This window comes from Thalassophryne amazonica, chromosome 19 (assembly GCF_902500255.1).
Source record: "Thalassophryne amazonica chromosome 19, fThaAma1.1, whole genome shotgun sequence".
NCBI classification, from domain to species: domain Eukaryota; kingdom Metazoa; phylum Chordata; class Actinopteri; order Batrachoidiformes; family Batrachoididae; genus Thalassophryne; species Thalassophryne amazonica.
In genome coordinates this window covers 45,739,429-45,756,762 of record NC_047121.1, presented here as the reverse complement: position 1 = coordinate 45,756,762, position 17,334 = coordinate 45,739,429, and the positions used below count along the sequence as shown (strand labels likewise).

Here is a 17,334-nt window from a genome sequence, read left to right as displayed (position 1 = left end):
CATGCATGAGCTGCAGCAGCTCAGCAGCTCAGCCGTCATGCACGCATAACATATTTGATGTAGGACTTTGTCACAGGTTACTTCCCCAGCTGAGGCCAGTACCCATTTACAGCTGGGTGGACTGGAACGATGCAGAAGAAATGTCTTGTCCAAGGACACAAAGTAGTTGCTTCAGCTGGAATTGATCTTTCGGGTGGCAGTCCAACTTTTTTTTTAATCACTGCGCTGGAATAAGTTGTGTCAGATGAGTGACTAGTAAGGCAGACACAGATGAGAAGTATCAGTTGCATTGTGAAGCAGCATCTGCTTTGAGATTTTATCCATGTGGCCTGTTTCTCTGTGCATGATCCAGCATGTAGGTGGCTCAGTGTTGAGGACCTCAATAGCTGGAGAAAACCTGACTGCCGTAGACAGAAGGTTACATCACAGATGTGGGGAAGGACCTGGTTGTCTCTCTGGGTGGTTGCCATCCAGGACCCAAGCATATTCAGTCTTGTCGTGGATGCGGTGCTCTGTGAAACCATGGTTTCACAGAGCACTGCATCACCGCACCGCATTTGTGTGATATATCACACAAACAAACGACACACTGGATGAACTCAGTTCAGTTATGTTCAGGATTTCCATCTAATATATGTAGCCTCAACTCAAATAAAACACATCCATGAAAGATAATGTAATTTAATTGAGTTGGGACTACATATATTTATTAGATGGAATCCAATCCAGTGAGTCAGTTTTTTGAGTGTATCACACAAACAAATGACTCATTGGATGAACTCAGTTCAGTTATGTTCAGGATTTCCATCTAATATATGTAGCCTCAACTCAAATAAAACACATCCATGAAAGATAATGTAATTTAATTGAGTTGGGACTGCATATATTTATTAGATGGAATCCAATCCAATGAGTCAGTTTTTTTTGAGTGTATCACACAAACAAATGACACATTGGATGAACTCAGTTCAGTTATGTTCAGGATTTCCATCTAGTATATGTAGCCTCAACTCAAATAAAACACATCCATGAAAGATAATGTAATTTAATTGAGTAGGGACGACATATATATTTATTAGATGGAATCCAATCCAATGAGTCAGTTTTTTGAGTGTATCACACAAACAAATGACTCATTGGATGAACTCAATTCAGTTACACTAAAAAAACTGATGCATTGGATGAACTCAATTCGATCATGAGCAGGATTTCCATCTAATAAATATATGTAGCCCCAACGCAAATAAAGCACATCCGTGCTAGATAATTTAATTTAGTTGGGACTACATATATTTATTAGATGGAAATCCTGCCCATAATTGAATTGAGTTCATCCAATGAGTCATTTGTTTGAGTGATACACTCAAAAACTGAGTCACTGGATTGGATTCCATCTAATAAATATATGTAGTCCCAACTCAATTAAATTACATTATCTTTCATGGATGTGTTTTATTTGAGTTGGGGCTACATATATTAGATGGAAATCCTGAACATAACTGAATTGAGTTCATCTAATGACTCATTTGTTTGTGTGATACACTCAAAAAAAATGACTCATTGGATTGGATTCCATCTAATAAATATATGTAGTCCCAACTCAATTAAATTACATTATCTTTCATGGATGTGTTTTATTTGAGTTGAGGCTACCTATATTAGATGGAAATCCTGAACATAACTGAACTGAGTTCATCCAATGTGTCATTTGTTTGTGTGATACACTCAAAAAACTGACTCATTGGATTGGATTCCATCTAATAAATATATGTAGTCCCAACTCAATTAAATTGCATTATCTTTCATGGATGTGTTTTATTTGAGTTGGGGCTACATATATTAGATGGAAATCCTGAACATACACTCAAAAAAACTGACAGGATTTTCAGGATTTCAGGATTTCCATCTAATAAATATATGTAGCCCCAACTCAAATAAAGCACATCCATGCTAGATAATTTAATTTAGTTGGGACTACATATATTTATTATATGGAAATCCTGCCCATAATTGAATTGAGTTCATCCAATGAGTCATTTGTTTGAGTGATACACTCAAAAACTGAGTCACTGGATTGGATTCCATCTAATAAATATATGTAGTCTCAACTCAATTAAATTACATTATCATTCATGGATGTGTTTTATTTGAGTTGGGGCTACATATATTAGATGGAAATCCTGAACATAACTGAACTGAGTTCACCCAGAGAGCCATTTTTTGAGTGTAGCACATTCTCTCATGGTCTGCTGGTTGAAATGCCAACAGTTGGAACAGGGGAAAAGTCTTTGAGACTGAGGTGGACATTGTGCACATGCAACATGCACATGCACGTGGTGTACACAGAAACTGGCTTGTTTGTCCGAGCCAAGGAAATGTCAGCACCTGGCAATCAAAATATGTATTTCTATGCAGGCATTATCATCTTTCCTTTGTTAATGATTTTTGGAATATTAAAAGGGATTGTATACACAAGTACAAATCAAATTAATCCCTCTCTGTGGCTGGCATTCATTATTTGTTCAATCTTAGCCTTGTTTGTTATTAATTGAGCGCATTCCGCAAACCCCCTTTTTGCCATCTCTCCTTTAATTAAAATAGACGGCACTTAGATGGCTCTGACAGGACAAACGCTCCTCGCTGCCGACATGAAACCTCAGTTATATCAGTTGTTTCACCAGTAAATGAGAAAGGAGTTATGGAGAGGCTGTTATCATTTCAGCTTCAAATTGAATACAATTAAGAGAAGCCAGGCAGAAATTACCACCTCCGCAAAAAAAAAAAAAAAAAATTGTCAGAGGAAGCATAAGTTGTGGAGCATAAATGTGGTTTGCTTGAAGGGGAAGAATGTGTGCGAGAGACGAACGGCGGGGGGGTTAATGCATCACTTTTCGAAAGGAACCACGTGTGTTGTGATCTGTAGGTGTCATGCATATGAATACATATCTGCATATGTGTGTGTGTGTGCATGCCTCTCTGTACGTGTGCATGTACGCACGCTCCCTGCCTGTCTGCTGCGGCTGAATGAAGCACATAGTGTCTCATTTGTTTCGTTTGCGTGCGCCCTGACTCCTAATCTGGCCCTTAAAGACATCTGTCACCAGCGATCACTGTTGTTTTGTCATGCTTCATAGCAAGCCCAGGGGGAGCAAGGCAGCCCAAGGTCTGCCATCTATATCAGCCCGTGCTCCCCAGATTGGACCTGACACAAATAGTATCATTGCAGCCGTGGTCGCCGAATTACATTTTCAGGTAAAAACTCTTGGCAAGGCTGCGGATGAGATTTTTACAGCAGTCTGTTCTTTTAGTCTGTAATTCAGCCGCTCTGTTTGAAGGAGCCGCCGCCAGGACGCAATGACAGACATTCAAGGAAAGATGAATGTATTTTGCTGAAAATCTGCACCCACTCATTCTGTTGCCTGTATTATAAAGGGATTCACACATGCCGCCGCCACCGCGGTGTCTGTGCAAGTCGCGGTTTATCAGTGCATGCATGTTCCTGCGTTTCTGTGCGTGCATTGTTGCATATGTTGCACGTGGGCGTGAATGCTTGTGGGGAAGGGGGTGTTGACAAACTTGTTTGGCGAGGTGTGACGTGCGCGCGCACACACGCGTGCATGTGTGTGTGTTGCCGTGTGGAGCTGAACTGAAACAATCAGGATGGATTAGATTAGCTAGAACTTTATTGATCCCTTGGGAAGACTCCCTCAGGGAAATTGAGGTTCCAGCAGCATTGCATTGCAGCACACAGGGTAAGAAGCATACAGAGTATCAAAAGTGAAAGTAAAAACGAGAAACAGCTTGCAAATATAAATACACAATATAAATACCAGACATACTAATACAATAACATGCTTTTGGAGGGCGGTATGCATTTTCAGAGGCCTGACGTTCACGCCCAGTCGCCCAAAATGACAGCTATTCGCCCGAGTTAGATGAGGGCAAATAGCTGTCATTTTGGGCGACTGGCAGTGAACGGAGGGACGCAGAAAATGCATGCCGCACGACAACAGCATGTTATTTGCATTATTATCACTTTTTACTGAGATACACAACACGTAACGCGTACATAAAAAGTTGGCTCACTTAAACTTCTGCCGCCTGGCGCGCGCTGCTGTTGAAATTCAGCAGTGCGTCCTCATCAAGCTGGCTGCTTTAGCTGCTTTTCATTGTCAACCTATCCATGAGAAAATCATCCGGAATATCCATATTGGGACCAAAACACACTTCTCGCCTTTTAATCTTTTCCTCTGCGGACAGTTTTTTTTTCCCCTCTGTGGACAGTTCTTGGGCTGCGCGCTATGACGTCATTTGTTTACGCACAGCGGGCGGGTATAGCCAGATACCGTCGACGTAAATCTACGATACCGGCCTAGCAACGCCCCGGTAAAGTGATAATAATGATCAATACTGGTTTACTGGCTACTACTGTTCCTCTCATTCCTGACCCCTGTCTTCCTGTTGCTCCTCCTCCCCCTGAGTGAGGAGTGAGGATGTGCTTTTAGTGTAGACTTTCATCTTGAATTCAACACCAACCCAACAAAAAATATTTAACCCGTTCGTGAGGGCGTCATGCAAACTGATTTAATCTATTAGTTTGTGATACCGCCACAAAAATCTAACACATTTTGTGTCGGTATCACAAAATTATTTTGTGATGGTATAAATGAAATATGGGGTGGCACGGGGGCCATTGGATTTATGGGTAGGGTTAAAAACAGTGACTGAAACCTGACCGTGTGACGAAAATGTGACAATTTTCTTGACACTGTCACAAAAAGGAAAAAAAAGGAGATGGCTGAAAATATCACATTAACCATTTAGGGATTACAGCGGTTTTTATACACAGTCCCTCTATATTTCGACACCATATAAACAGCTTCATATTCAGGTTTTTCTCAACCAAGAATGGATCAATGTTTGAGGGATGTTTAATTCTTCTCAGTCGATGGAAAATATCTCACTCTCCCAATGACGACTGGCATGATCCATCCCGTTGATACCTGATACAAATATGGTGATTACATTGTTATTCCCAGTCTGACTTGGTTAATACAGTACCATACTGTTTGTATTTCTTAATGATTGATGTAAATGAAATTCAAGACATCATATTCAGTAACTTGAAATGTTCCAGTACCCACTTCCTGACTTGTCTAAAGAAATTGGCTGTAAAAGCAATGTCTTGTATGAACAATAATAAAGCTATATGGCCTTTCAAATTTCACAAAACTGAGAAAATTTAGTTTCTATCAAAATCCAAGCATTATACTGTAGGTTTATTTTTTTTTAACATCACAAAATTACAGCTCATTTTAATGAAGAGGACATATTTATCAGGGAGAAATTCCATAGTGAATATTGTGTTTTCCTTCATCGCCGTCATGCAGACTAACTACAGGAGGAAGTGCGTGTGCATATGTGCGATGTTTCGACATTATCTGTGACCATGTTAGGTTGACATCCATACGATTTCTTGCAAATCACTTCCAAATCTACCAAATGTTGGTCATAGCATCTGATACCTTGAATTTCTCCCCCACAGGGGTTGAAATTCTAAATTGTTTCCAGACCACATGAATTTTGATCATATTGGCAACATCATATTATGAATCCCTTATCTAAATGCTAAGGTATAAAATTGTAGTGGTGCCAAAGAAAATTATTTTTATGACTTCACTCTTAAAAAACCTACAGCTTGTCCAGTTACATATGCACTCTGAAAACAGAGGCACCATGCATACAAATGGCCAAAATTTTTTATCAATTAAAGCAATATTTTTGTTAAACCCCCTAAATTAACGCGGACAAGCGACACTACAAGAACGTCTTGTTTCATGCCAACTTCACTGTGGTGGCGTAGATGAACTGTGATGTCACTGACTGTGAACATGTGCTGCTTCTCCTTACGCGCTCTTACTTGAATATTTGTTTTGTTGTGTGTGTGTGTGTGTGTCCGAGAAGCTCACGTGCATGTCTTTTCCTCTCTGTTTGCTCCTCCAGCATCCTTACCCTTCTGAAGAGCAGAAGAAGCAACTAGCCCAAGACACAGGCCTCACCATCTTACAAGTAAACAACTGGTGAGTCAAGATTTCCGCTCGCCGTATCTCCACCGCCAGCATCGCCGAGCCCTTTCTTTAAAAAAAAATCCTTCGCCTCCCTCCTACCCAGCAGCCAACAGTGCTAATACGCCTAAAGTGTGAAAACCGTTTATGTGCACAAACAGAGGTGCATTACACACAGACAGCCTTTGTGGCATTATTACGCGTAAGCTACCGGGATGTTCCGGTGTTATCGGCGAAATGCTCTGCGGCTTTGTGGTTTGATGCGTTCAGAGGGATATAACCAAGGTACCCAAAGTGCCCCCACCCATTCTTCCCAAAACATGCCTCACTCTGCCACTGGTGCCCCCACAAAAAAAAAAGGCAAACTGTCTTCCGCCCCCTCCTCATTTTACATCGTCTATAGGGTGGATTAAGGTTCTGGTGGCCTGGCCAGCAGGGCTTTTGTAGATGGCTTAGCACATAACTGGGGGTGGTGGATTAAATAAAATGATCACAGAAGCAAAGATATGATACAGGAATTACTTATCAAAATACTAGCCCAGGTTTTATCTACGGCTTAATTTTGTTCCGTACATTCTCAGGGTGATGTTCAGATTAATTGAACTGACAGCTTCCTTTCAAAATTCCGGGAAGGTATTTGCACGGATTTCAGGTCTTACACAAACTTAATTATATGGAACCCCATTTTATCATTCTAATTCCATGTAGCGGGGGTTCTATTTACAAATGACAAGTCTGTGCCTTTTATTCACAGCTTTCCTTAATATATTTATCAAACCAGGTTCATTTACAAAGTGCTCTATCTGTTGGGTACAGGCAGGCCGACATTAACGAAGCTTTTAGGTTTATCAGACTCCCAGCCTGACAAGCCACCCGAGGGTCAATTGATTTTTTTTTGGTTCCGTGATTCATTTTTTTTTTTCTCATTTTGCCTGGATCACAATGAGAAACATGCCTGGAGAATTAGCGTGGTTTGTCGGCCTTATCTATCAGCCCTCTCTCTCTCTCCTCCCCCATCCTCTCTCTATGACTTTCTCTCTCATTCTCTCGCTCTCCCTTTGCTTTTCCTCCTTCCAGCCAAGGGAAGTCAAGCTACTTAAATTGGCCACAGGAACCGCTGTTATCAGACTTTAATGCACCCTACAGTGTGGATAGCATTTCAATTACACCAGTAACCAAAGATTAGCCCCCGCTTGTCTGTTTCATGCCTTGTGCTGCCGTTTCAGGACGCCACGCACCTTACCTACAGGAGCAGAAAATTGAGTTGCCTTGACTGTGTCATGGTGATTAATGCAGGAATAGTCTGCTAACGTGCGAGAGAGAAACAGACAGAGACATAGACAGGTACAAGAAGAGTCCCTCCTTTCTCAGCGGCCATGTAATCCAAGCACAGCAGTGAAATTCCTCAGATCTTTTTGTAACGAAAGCATGTCTCGCTGGGGCGCACCCTTGTGAACCAAATTTCCACACACAAACAACACGCGCACACACAAGCTTTGGGAGTAATAGATTGCAGTGTGATGCTACGAAATACACAAGTGTATTCCATGATAACTGCAGAAAGGGGAAATGTAGTATGATTACAATTACATTTTGTAAAAATGAGGTTTATTTTCTTAACATAGCAGATCAGTCTCACTAGTATGATGTTGAGTAGAGACTGGAGTCCTGTGAGTGCTCCCTTTTCTGAAGCTGTTTCATCTGTTCCATAGGTGGATGTATTACTCTTTACCCAATGGCCATCAAATATTGCAAAGGCTTTTTGTACATCCGTCCATCCGTCCGTCTGTCTGTGCCCAGAATAATTTCCTGTCCTATTACTGTCTTCAAATTCACAGGAAACATTCTTGGGACACAGACCTTGGACAAGGTCAAAGATGGCTAAGCTTGACCTATTTTAAGAGGTATTTTAAGAGGTTAAAAAGTCACATTCTGTTCCTATTTTTATGATATGATCTTGCAGACGTTAGCATGGTGACGCTACTTCCTCGTGTCGCTAGCTATTAACTTTGCTTCAGTTTTGGCTAGAAATAACACCTTTCTCATATTGTGTAAATGCGAGCGAGAAATAAACACTTCTAAAACTGAAAACGCTGTTTATGGAACCAAATAACACCTCTGGAAGGATTTACAAAATATTTAGCGGACGTGAGCATGGTGACCTCACTTTCCTGGTGTCGCTAGCTGCTAAATTCACTTCGTTTTTGGCTAGAAATAACACCTTTGTCATATATTCTGTAAAAGCTATTGAGAAATAAACACTTCTAAAACTGAAAATGCTGTTTTTGGAACCTAGTAACACCTCTGAAGTGATTTACAAGACAATTTGCGGACATTTACAAGACAATTTGCGGACATTAGCATGATGGCATCACAGCCTGGTTTAGCGAGCTGCAAAACTCTGTTTCGTTTATGTGTAAATATAACCTCTTTCTAATATATTATGTAAAAGCTAGCGAGAAATAAACATTTCTAAAATTTAACACACTGTTTTGGAACCTAATAACACCTCTGGACTGATTTATAAGACATTTCTGTCAGTGTGCACGCTAACGTCTGCTAACTCAAAGCTAACGTCATATGGAGTTAAATTTGTCTCATAAATACTTGCAAATACACAGAGGGTGATCTACAAATATGACAATGATGACTGCATGCCCCAGCAACTAGAATCAAGGTAAATTCACAGTGACAAGATCCCAGGTTTGCTTCCGACCTAGTCCTTTCTGCGCAGAGTTTGCATGCTCTCCATGTGGTTGCACTGGTTCCCTCCAGGTTTTTCAGCTTCCTCCCACTTCCAAAGACATGTAGGTTAGGTGAACTAGTGAGTAAAAATTTGCCGTAGGTGTGAGTAATAGTGTGGGGGTGTTTGTCTATATGTAGCCCTGCAACAGACTGACGGACTGTCTAGGGTGCACAGCTCCATGGGTGCACCCCACCTCTTACCCAGTGATTGTTTAGGATAGGCTCCAGCCCCCCAATGACCGTTATCTGGAATAAGCGGAATTAGAAAATGGATGGATGGATCTGTGAAAAATCTATTGTACAATCTAAATCTTTTACAAATGCCACGTTGCCCAACAAAATAAACAAATACAATTTAATAACATATTTAATAATATATGTAGCACTGAACAGGCTGAACTGATGTGAAATTATTAATCAAATAAAGCAGAATTACACTCATAAGATGCGTGAAACTCCATGGAGGAAGTCCTTGCATGGAGACTTTGATTAATTTTTTTTTTTATTAATGACACACCCAATAAAAATATCATGCCAATAAATAAATGGTGACTTGGTCTGCATTTGAAGCAAAGCAGAGCATAGATATGTTTATAAAAACACTTCTGAAATGTACTGTGATGGTGCTGGTGTTCTACCGAGCACTGGATGGAGGCATGACTGTCAGTTCCATTACAACATTATGTCTAAAATGGGGTGAAACTCATGTTTAATGACACCTATTCTAATCAGTCAAAATAAATAAATAAAAAAATTAGAAAAGACACTGGATCATCATCCCAGTTGATCATCATCGACATCCCTAACGGACTACATTTTGAACCCTCCCAGCGCCTGCTTGTGCACAGATGATTCTGGAGCGGAATTAGCATGAACACACCATCAATTAATTAAGGTCATTAGGTTCCGTCATGGTGGCTGGAGGCGATTTGTGTGTTTTTTATTGATTATTTTACAGTGAAGGAAACATGAGAGGAAACATAGGTTTTTCTTCCCCCCCTTTTCAGTCAGGACAGTGCGTTACAGTTAGGTGTGTCTTTGTTTGGATCATGCACGCTGTTCTTCTCTTCGATTTGTGTCACTGAGATGGTCCACCCAGCTCATGACACAAGTCCACCGTATGAAATTCCTGCCCCCCTCCCCGCCAAAAAGCTCTTCAAATTCCTGGCTGGCCCCTTGCATTGTTCTGCAGCTCCCTTTGATGCATGTCCACTGCCATGCTACATGCCAGAGAGACAGACACAGGCAGAGGAAAGGAGAGACAGAGGGAGAGGACTAGGCAAAGGATGAGTGGGGGGGGGGGGGGCAGGAGGGGATGGTCGCCGTCTTCAGTTTCCAGAGATCTCCCTCGGGGAAAGGATGTGCTGAATCAGGGCTTTGTCCAGCAGCACAATCGCAGCCGACTGAGGGCACAAGGGTGCTCTGTGTGATTGTCAATAGACAGTGTGTCTCACTCTCTCGCTCCCCCTTTTGCCCCGTCGAGCCTCCCCGACCCTCGTGGTCAAACGGACGTTGCGTTACCTGCGGCTCACCTGTTCTAAAGCAAAACCGCTTCAGACTTGACCTGTTTCCAAGTCTGCTTGATGTCATTAGTCAGCAGCCGCGCCCACACCCCATTAGCCGTCTGATGCTAATAAGGAACAAAGGAAAAGGTCAAAGTCCACAATCTCATTGAGCTGGCGGTGAGTGAATATGAAGGATGACTTGATTATCCTGTTAATATTCTCCTCTGTGCATGTAAACACATATGTGTGTGTGCGTGTGCATGTGTGGGTGTTAGCATTAGCCGCCATTAGCCCACGCGCTGCTCTGCTTTCCTTTGAGACTCCCGACATCCTGCTGCAGGGAGTGTCACTGTATGACGTGCAATTGCATTGTCCAGAAGATTCCAGGGCCTAAGTCGGGCATTGCATTCTGGGACGGGTGACACGGCAAATCCGGACTCAGGTGAATATCCACTGGGTTGGGGTTCCTGCTATCTGGCTGTATATTTGCTTGTCTCAGCAGCTCCTGGTGTCCCGCTATCAGTCTGGGCTAAATGGGGCCTGACTGAATCCCTTCATGTCTCAGCGTTAGAGCCAGCATGATGCGCACGCTCACGCTCACGCCACGCCGTAAACACACACCGACACCGCTGCCGTTATTTACAACTGCTGCAAAGCACGCATCTACTGTACGTACTTTTAAGCATGTGCACGTGCACGCGGGGCTGTTACACAGGCCGGCGGGACGAGGCCGATGAAAGGTGACTCAGAGAGAGAAAAAATAATACAAAGGAAGGAAATTGTCCCGTCATTATTCCCTCAGTTTACAGGGAGCCAGTTGGTTATTTCCATGGAAAAGGGGGGGAGAGCGCATGTCGCTTCTTGGCATCTTTGACGACTGAGTGCTGTGCCACCGGAGCACTAATAACAATAAAGAGGGCACTAAGCCGCTCTCTATTTTTACTTTCCTGCCTCATCTCTCCAGCCCAGAGGGGAATATGCGCACAGACAGACGCAAGTGCACAGGGGAGAAGCTCTAATTAGTGGCAGAAAGGAATACAATGAGTGAGTTATTAAGACACAGGGGCGGATCTCGGCCAACCTTTGGCCCCTGTCGGAGCACAGGTCACATGATAAGGGAAGCGTTTCCGGCAGACGATGGCGCCAAGCAGCCTGTGCCCACTGAGGAGACGAAATCTTTGGCCGTGCAGGGCAGGGCTCGGCGCACTGATTTTCTCTCTCTCTCTGTCTCTCTTCTTTTGGCTTTCTTTGTATTCACCCTATTGAGATATCCCATAATCCTTTGCGCGCCAGAGAGTTACTGCGGTCTAAACAACATAGAGGATCCACATGGCGGCAATTGCAAATGAACATTATACAACCAAGATGTAAAGTTTTGATGCTTTTCATCACGTTATTAAGACACTGAAAATTTGCTAAAACAAATATTCCAAATAATCTGTGTCTGCTATGTTTAATCTGCGTGGAATTTCATCAACGCAAATTAAATTTCAGACATTTTATATATATTCGTCTGGAACAAACAGGACAAACAGTGTTGTAACGTACAATAATCAGGACGTTAAAGAGCAAACTTCACTTTCCCCCAGAACGACATGAACAGGAAGCGATCGCAGCTCACAGCACCTCCCACTGAAAATAACAGAGAGACAACCCGAGCTTCTGGCATGTTTACGTAAAACAAACACAACAACAACGACTATAAACCCAGAGAATATATTCACAACAGTTTTAGGCACAAGAGTTTTATGTTGCGATGTTCATGCTGTTGTCCGTGTGCAGCGGTTAAAGTGTAGCCTGATCAGCGCGTCTCAATGCAGTTTTCAACGTTAATGACATCTCACAGCGCGGCGACCTCGCCGAGGTTTCGCGAGATTTTGCAGGATTTGAAACCTCAATAGGGCGAACTGGAGCGCTGTCCTCGCCAGGAGCAGTGTTGTTGCCAGATTGCCAGAGAGGAACAAGCGTCCATGAATGTGGAACCTTCTAAAATTATTCAACTTACCTTTTTTACTGCATGTAAGACAAAGGGATGAAAGAAGGTGAAGCTGAAGAAGACAATTTTGAGCTTCGAGCCCCTCTTTTTAACTCCACCCACTAAAAAGAGGGGCTGTATCCAAACACATTTATCATCCATGAGGCGGTTTGAGCGCCATCTTGGTCCATATCTGACAATGCCGCTCATTGGCTGAGAACTACTGTGTCATGATCTTGAGCGTGTTGTTACACCAGCAGGGTGACTTTGGCGGTGACACATAATTTTGGCCATTGATAAAGCAAGACACCAACACCAAATACTAGTACGATTTAAAACAGAGACAACTCAGATCCTGGCAGCTTTTGTCAAAGCTTTTCTTGCACAGCAACTGCGTCACAGTTTCCACTGCGCCCTCTGATGGTCATAAACAAAAACGTATAATTGTCACCAATCTGTTGTGTTCAACTCTTGAGAAGGAGGTCTCAAAGATGGGGGGCGAATCAAGAAGAAGAAAAATGACTTGATTGTCCCTCCAATAATGTGCACTGTTGCAACTCAAAGAAATTTTAAGCAAACAACAAATCGCTGTAACTCTAATCCTAATAATTTCATATCTATTTATTAATTTCTTTTACAAGACAAGGTTGTAATCATGATATAGAGCCACACTTTTAAGAAATCAATGTAAATATGATTTCTTGTATATATTCCTTAATTCTTTGGACTATTCATTTTCCATTGTTGCAGCAATAATCACGAATAATTTCTTATTCTTGTTTATATGTATTTATTTTTATAACGTTTTTGTGTTTTATGTTTTGTTGTGTTTAGCTCAGTGCGCCACTGATTCTGGCAAGTTGTTGCACCATGCAAAGTTCAGGTTATGGGTGGATAAATGTGTAGATAATCGTAATAATAATTAATAAAGGTTTTAATACAGGGCCTGAGTGGGGGTATTTATCTTTACTATTTAGAAGAAGGCAACAAACCCAAATTACATAGCTACACTTTGGAAAAAAATTTTAAAGACCCAAAGCAATAAGAAGCTGCAACTTTACAAAGAAACAAGCTCAAATTAGTTTATGATATCTGGAGTTGGTAACACTGACAGAAGCACAAATGTCACTTTCTGAAGTGGTTTTACTTATGGAAGCTTTTGTTCTGTTGTTTATTAAAGTCGATTTTCATTTTTTAAAAGTATCTCTGAAATTACGGTTTGCAGCTAAGGGGTCAGGGGTCAGGTTCTCGGTTCTGCAGGAGGATTTCATTTCATTTCACTTATTATTTATTGGATAGGGACAGATGCAGTTAACATAGAGAACTGAATAACAATTATCCAATGCAGGGTATCACAACATTCAGAGCTAATGCTAATTTCTAATGCCCATCTCAAAAACTTAGCATATTGAACTTTTTCAGGATATGACAATAGTTTGATCGTATCAGCTTCATGTCTAATATTGTTATTGTACAATGTATCTGGAAAGAATTCACAGCACTTCACTTTTAGAGCACTTTATGTTCATTCCAAAATTGAGTAAATTCATTTTTCCCTGCAAAATTCCACTCCAGCACCCCATAATGACATCATGAAAAAATGTTTTTTGAAATTTTTGCAAATATATTAAAAATAAAAACTAAGAAATCACATGTACATAAATATTCAGACCCTTTGCGCAATACTTTGTTGATGCACCTTTGGTAGAAACTACAGCCTTAAGTCTTCTTGAATATGATGCCACAAGCTTGGTGCACCTATCTTTGGACAGTTTTGCCCTTTCCTCTTGGTGGCACCTCTCAAGCTCCATCAGGTTGGATGGGGAGTATTGGTGCACAGCCATTTTTAGATCTCGCCAGAGATGCTCATTTGGATTCAGGTCTGGGCTCTGGCTGGACCACTCAAGGACATTCACAGAGTTGTCCTGAAGTCACTCCTTTGATATCTTGTCCATGTGTTTAGGGTCATTGTCCTGTTGAAAGATGAACCATCACTTTTTTCATGTTGTCATTATGAGGTGTTGTGTGTATAATTTTGAGGGGAAAAATAAATGTACTCCATTTTGGAATAAGGCTGTAACATAACAAAATGTGGAAAAAGTGAAACACGGTGAATACTTTCTGGAGCACTGTACTTGATAATGTCTGGAGAAGTGCACTACATGGGCAAAATGTCTGTGATGTTCTCTAAAAATCCAAGTGGTTCATCTCAAGCAAGTATTTGTTTTACACAGCATCTGTCCAGCAGTACCCAAGGATCCTCCAAAGTGGCCTGATGCCAAAGACATCCATTTGTCACTTTAAGTCGCTGGTTAACATCCAAGTCTCACAACCGGTCGTTCTTCTGCAAAGGTATCGACGAAGCTAAACACCTCTGTCCAGCTACCTCATGACTCCATGAGCTCTTCCCAGGCGTCTCTTGTGCTCAAAGGCAGAGGATCCAGAGAGATCACTACTGACATAAATGCAGAAGCTAAGAGAGGACCTTTCACACAGTACAGTTTTAGCCTAGAATCCAGATTCTCCTCCTGGAAGAACTCCTGCTGCAGCACACAGACTCAAAATTACATATAGTCTGACCTGCTCAGCACACCCCCCCCCCCTTCCAAATGTCCCCGAACTAAAATCACCCACAGTGGTCTGTGGAAGCAGCGTAACAGGTTCACATTCAAAATGCAGTTGTGGTTAAAAACACATTTGTTTGCATCTGAGAACGGGAAATGGAAAAGCCGAAGCCAAATTTGCTCCTGCTCTTTCCAAACCTCTTTCTCCGTCCAACGACACACTTACCAACACAGACTTTTATGATTTTTTTTTTTTATGATTTTTATTTTTTATGACCCTCTGCTTTGGCGGGTGAGCCCATTATGAGATGCAAAATAATAAGTAATATTTTCCAAATGTAACATTAAGCTGTGAAACTGGTCCAGCTGCATCATTTTTTTTCTTTCTTTCATTCTTTATAAGTATTTGAGTCTTTTGAGCCCCTCCTGCCTCCTTCCCCTCTACATTGCGTCTCGTTCTCTCCCTCTTCCTATAGCATTTCTGTGCTCGTTGACTGAAGTTGCCGGTTATCTCTCTAACTTTGACCCAGATGGAAATGTCAAGCCTTTTTTTGGCTGCGGCCTGGGACTCCCGGCGATGGCCGTCTTCTGCCCCTGGCTTTCTAAATATAAAGCCAGAGTTCAGAGATGTTGCTGCTAAGTGTGTTTGCGTGTGTGCGTGCCAGCACAAGTGTTTATATGCGTCTGACTTTCGGGGGAGCTGCCAACACAAGCATCATGATCCCTCTCATTTAGGGGCCGCTAATTGGCAGTTAATTAGCAGAATTGACTCTGTTGTCAGATCCCAAGTGCCGGCCCCCCTACCCGCTAAGTTCATTTGATCTGGCTCCTGTCTTAGTGCGGTAATAATAATCCCATTTTATCTGTTTTGGCGGGAGAAACACATTTGCAGAGGCATATTTTCTTTATTGGCAGGGCAGAATAGAACAGACTCCCCGTTGCAGTTGGTTTCATTTGAGTTTTCATTATGTGCGCCTGTTGTTAGCGATCCAAATATCTGTTCATAGCGCAGTCTAGACACACGCGGTACTCACAGGATAAGCCGTGGGAGTCTTAAACAGCTGATGCTTATGTGTGCCGCTGTGTTTATGTCCACACTCACGTGTGAATGCATTAGCGTGTCCCACTGTACAAATGATTGGCGAGGGCGTACTTACAGTGGCGGCTTGAGAACTTTTTGTTGTTTTTTTGTGGGGCTGCGATTATTTAGTAGTACTGCGACAGAAACAGTAAACATGCAAGTATGCATGTTAAAGTACAAGAGCTGACAACGTAGCCGTTATTAACTCACACAAAGAGCACACATGAGCAGCTTTGGAAGTTAAATAAATTGATAAATCATCTTATTTCAAGCTATGTGTAACTTCAACCACACCTGCTGCCAATATTCATCATGCACGTGATGGTCGTATTATTCCCTGCAACAAGCTGAGACATATCCAGCTGGTGGCAAACAGGCATTTTACCTCCACAAAACAAACTTGATTTTTGACTTGATCTGGTGCATCAATCGCTCATCTTCAACCGCTTATTCCAGTTAAGGGTTACGGGGGAGCTGGAGCCTATCCCAGTAGTCATAGGGCGTGAGGCGGGGTACACCCTGGACAGGACGGCAGTCTGTCAAAGGGCCACGTATAGACAAACAAACACTTTCCAACCCGCATGCACACCTATGGACAATTTTTAAAGTTTCCAATCCACCTAACCTGCATGTCTTTGGATGTGGGAGGAAGCCAGAGCACCTGGAGGGAACCCATGCAAACACAGGAGAACATGCAAACTCCACACAGAAAGGCCACAGAAGGGAATCGATCCTATGACCTTCTCCCTGTGAGGCAACAGTGCTAACCACTAATCCACAAGTTGCCCCAAGGTTATATCATTTATTATTTTGAGTTATTGTGTTAACAAACTGCAATGGATGAACTTGTACCTGCCTGTTCACTCCCTCCCTCCCACTCATCTTCAACTGCTCATCCAGAACCAGGTCACGGGGGCAACAGCTGCAGCAGGGGACCCCAAATTTCCTTTTCGCGGGCCACATTAACCACCTCTGACTGGGGGATACCGAGGTGTTCCCAGGCCATTGTGGAGATATAATCTCTCTACCTGGTCCTGGGTCTTCCCTGGGGTCTCCTCCCATTTGGACATGCCTGGAACACCTCCCTAGAGAGGCACCAAGGGGGCATCCTTACCAGATGCCCGAGCCACATCAGCTGGCTCCTCGCAATGTGACAGAGCAGTGGCTCTGCTCCAAGGTCCTCATGGATGACCAAGCTTCTCACCTTATCTCTAATGCCGTGTTCACACCGGATGCCACGCGACACCACAAATTAATCATTTGCTGCAGGAGTTGCGTCTGGATGACGGCCGCTTTCAGCGGTACTTCTGCCTCTCCAGGACCCAGTTTGAGGACCCCCCTTGTCCCATTCACGCATGCACATGTGACAAAGAAAAAAAACTGGCTGCTGCTGCAGTTC

At 42.5% G+C, this 17,334-nt stretch overlaps 1 protein-coding gene across 10 annotated transcripts in view; it reads left to right on the top strand.

Moving 5' to 3' along the window:
* meis2a (Meis homeobox 2a) overlaps window positions 1-17,334 on the top strand; it is a 149,432-nt gene that overhangs the window by 94,874 nt on the left and 37,224 nt on the right. For all 10 annotated transcript variants that reach the window (XM_034195033.1, XM_034195034.1, XM_034195025.1 and 7 more), the window contains exon 9: window positions 6,004-6,080. In XM_034195033.1, the coding sequence (XP_034050924.1) occupies window positions 6,004-6,080 (77 nt within the window). The remainder of the gene's footprint in view (window positions 1-6,003; window positions 6,081-17,334) is intronic.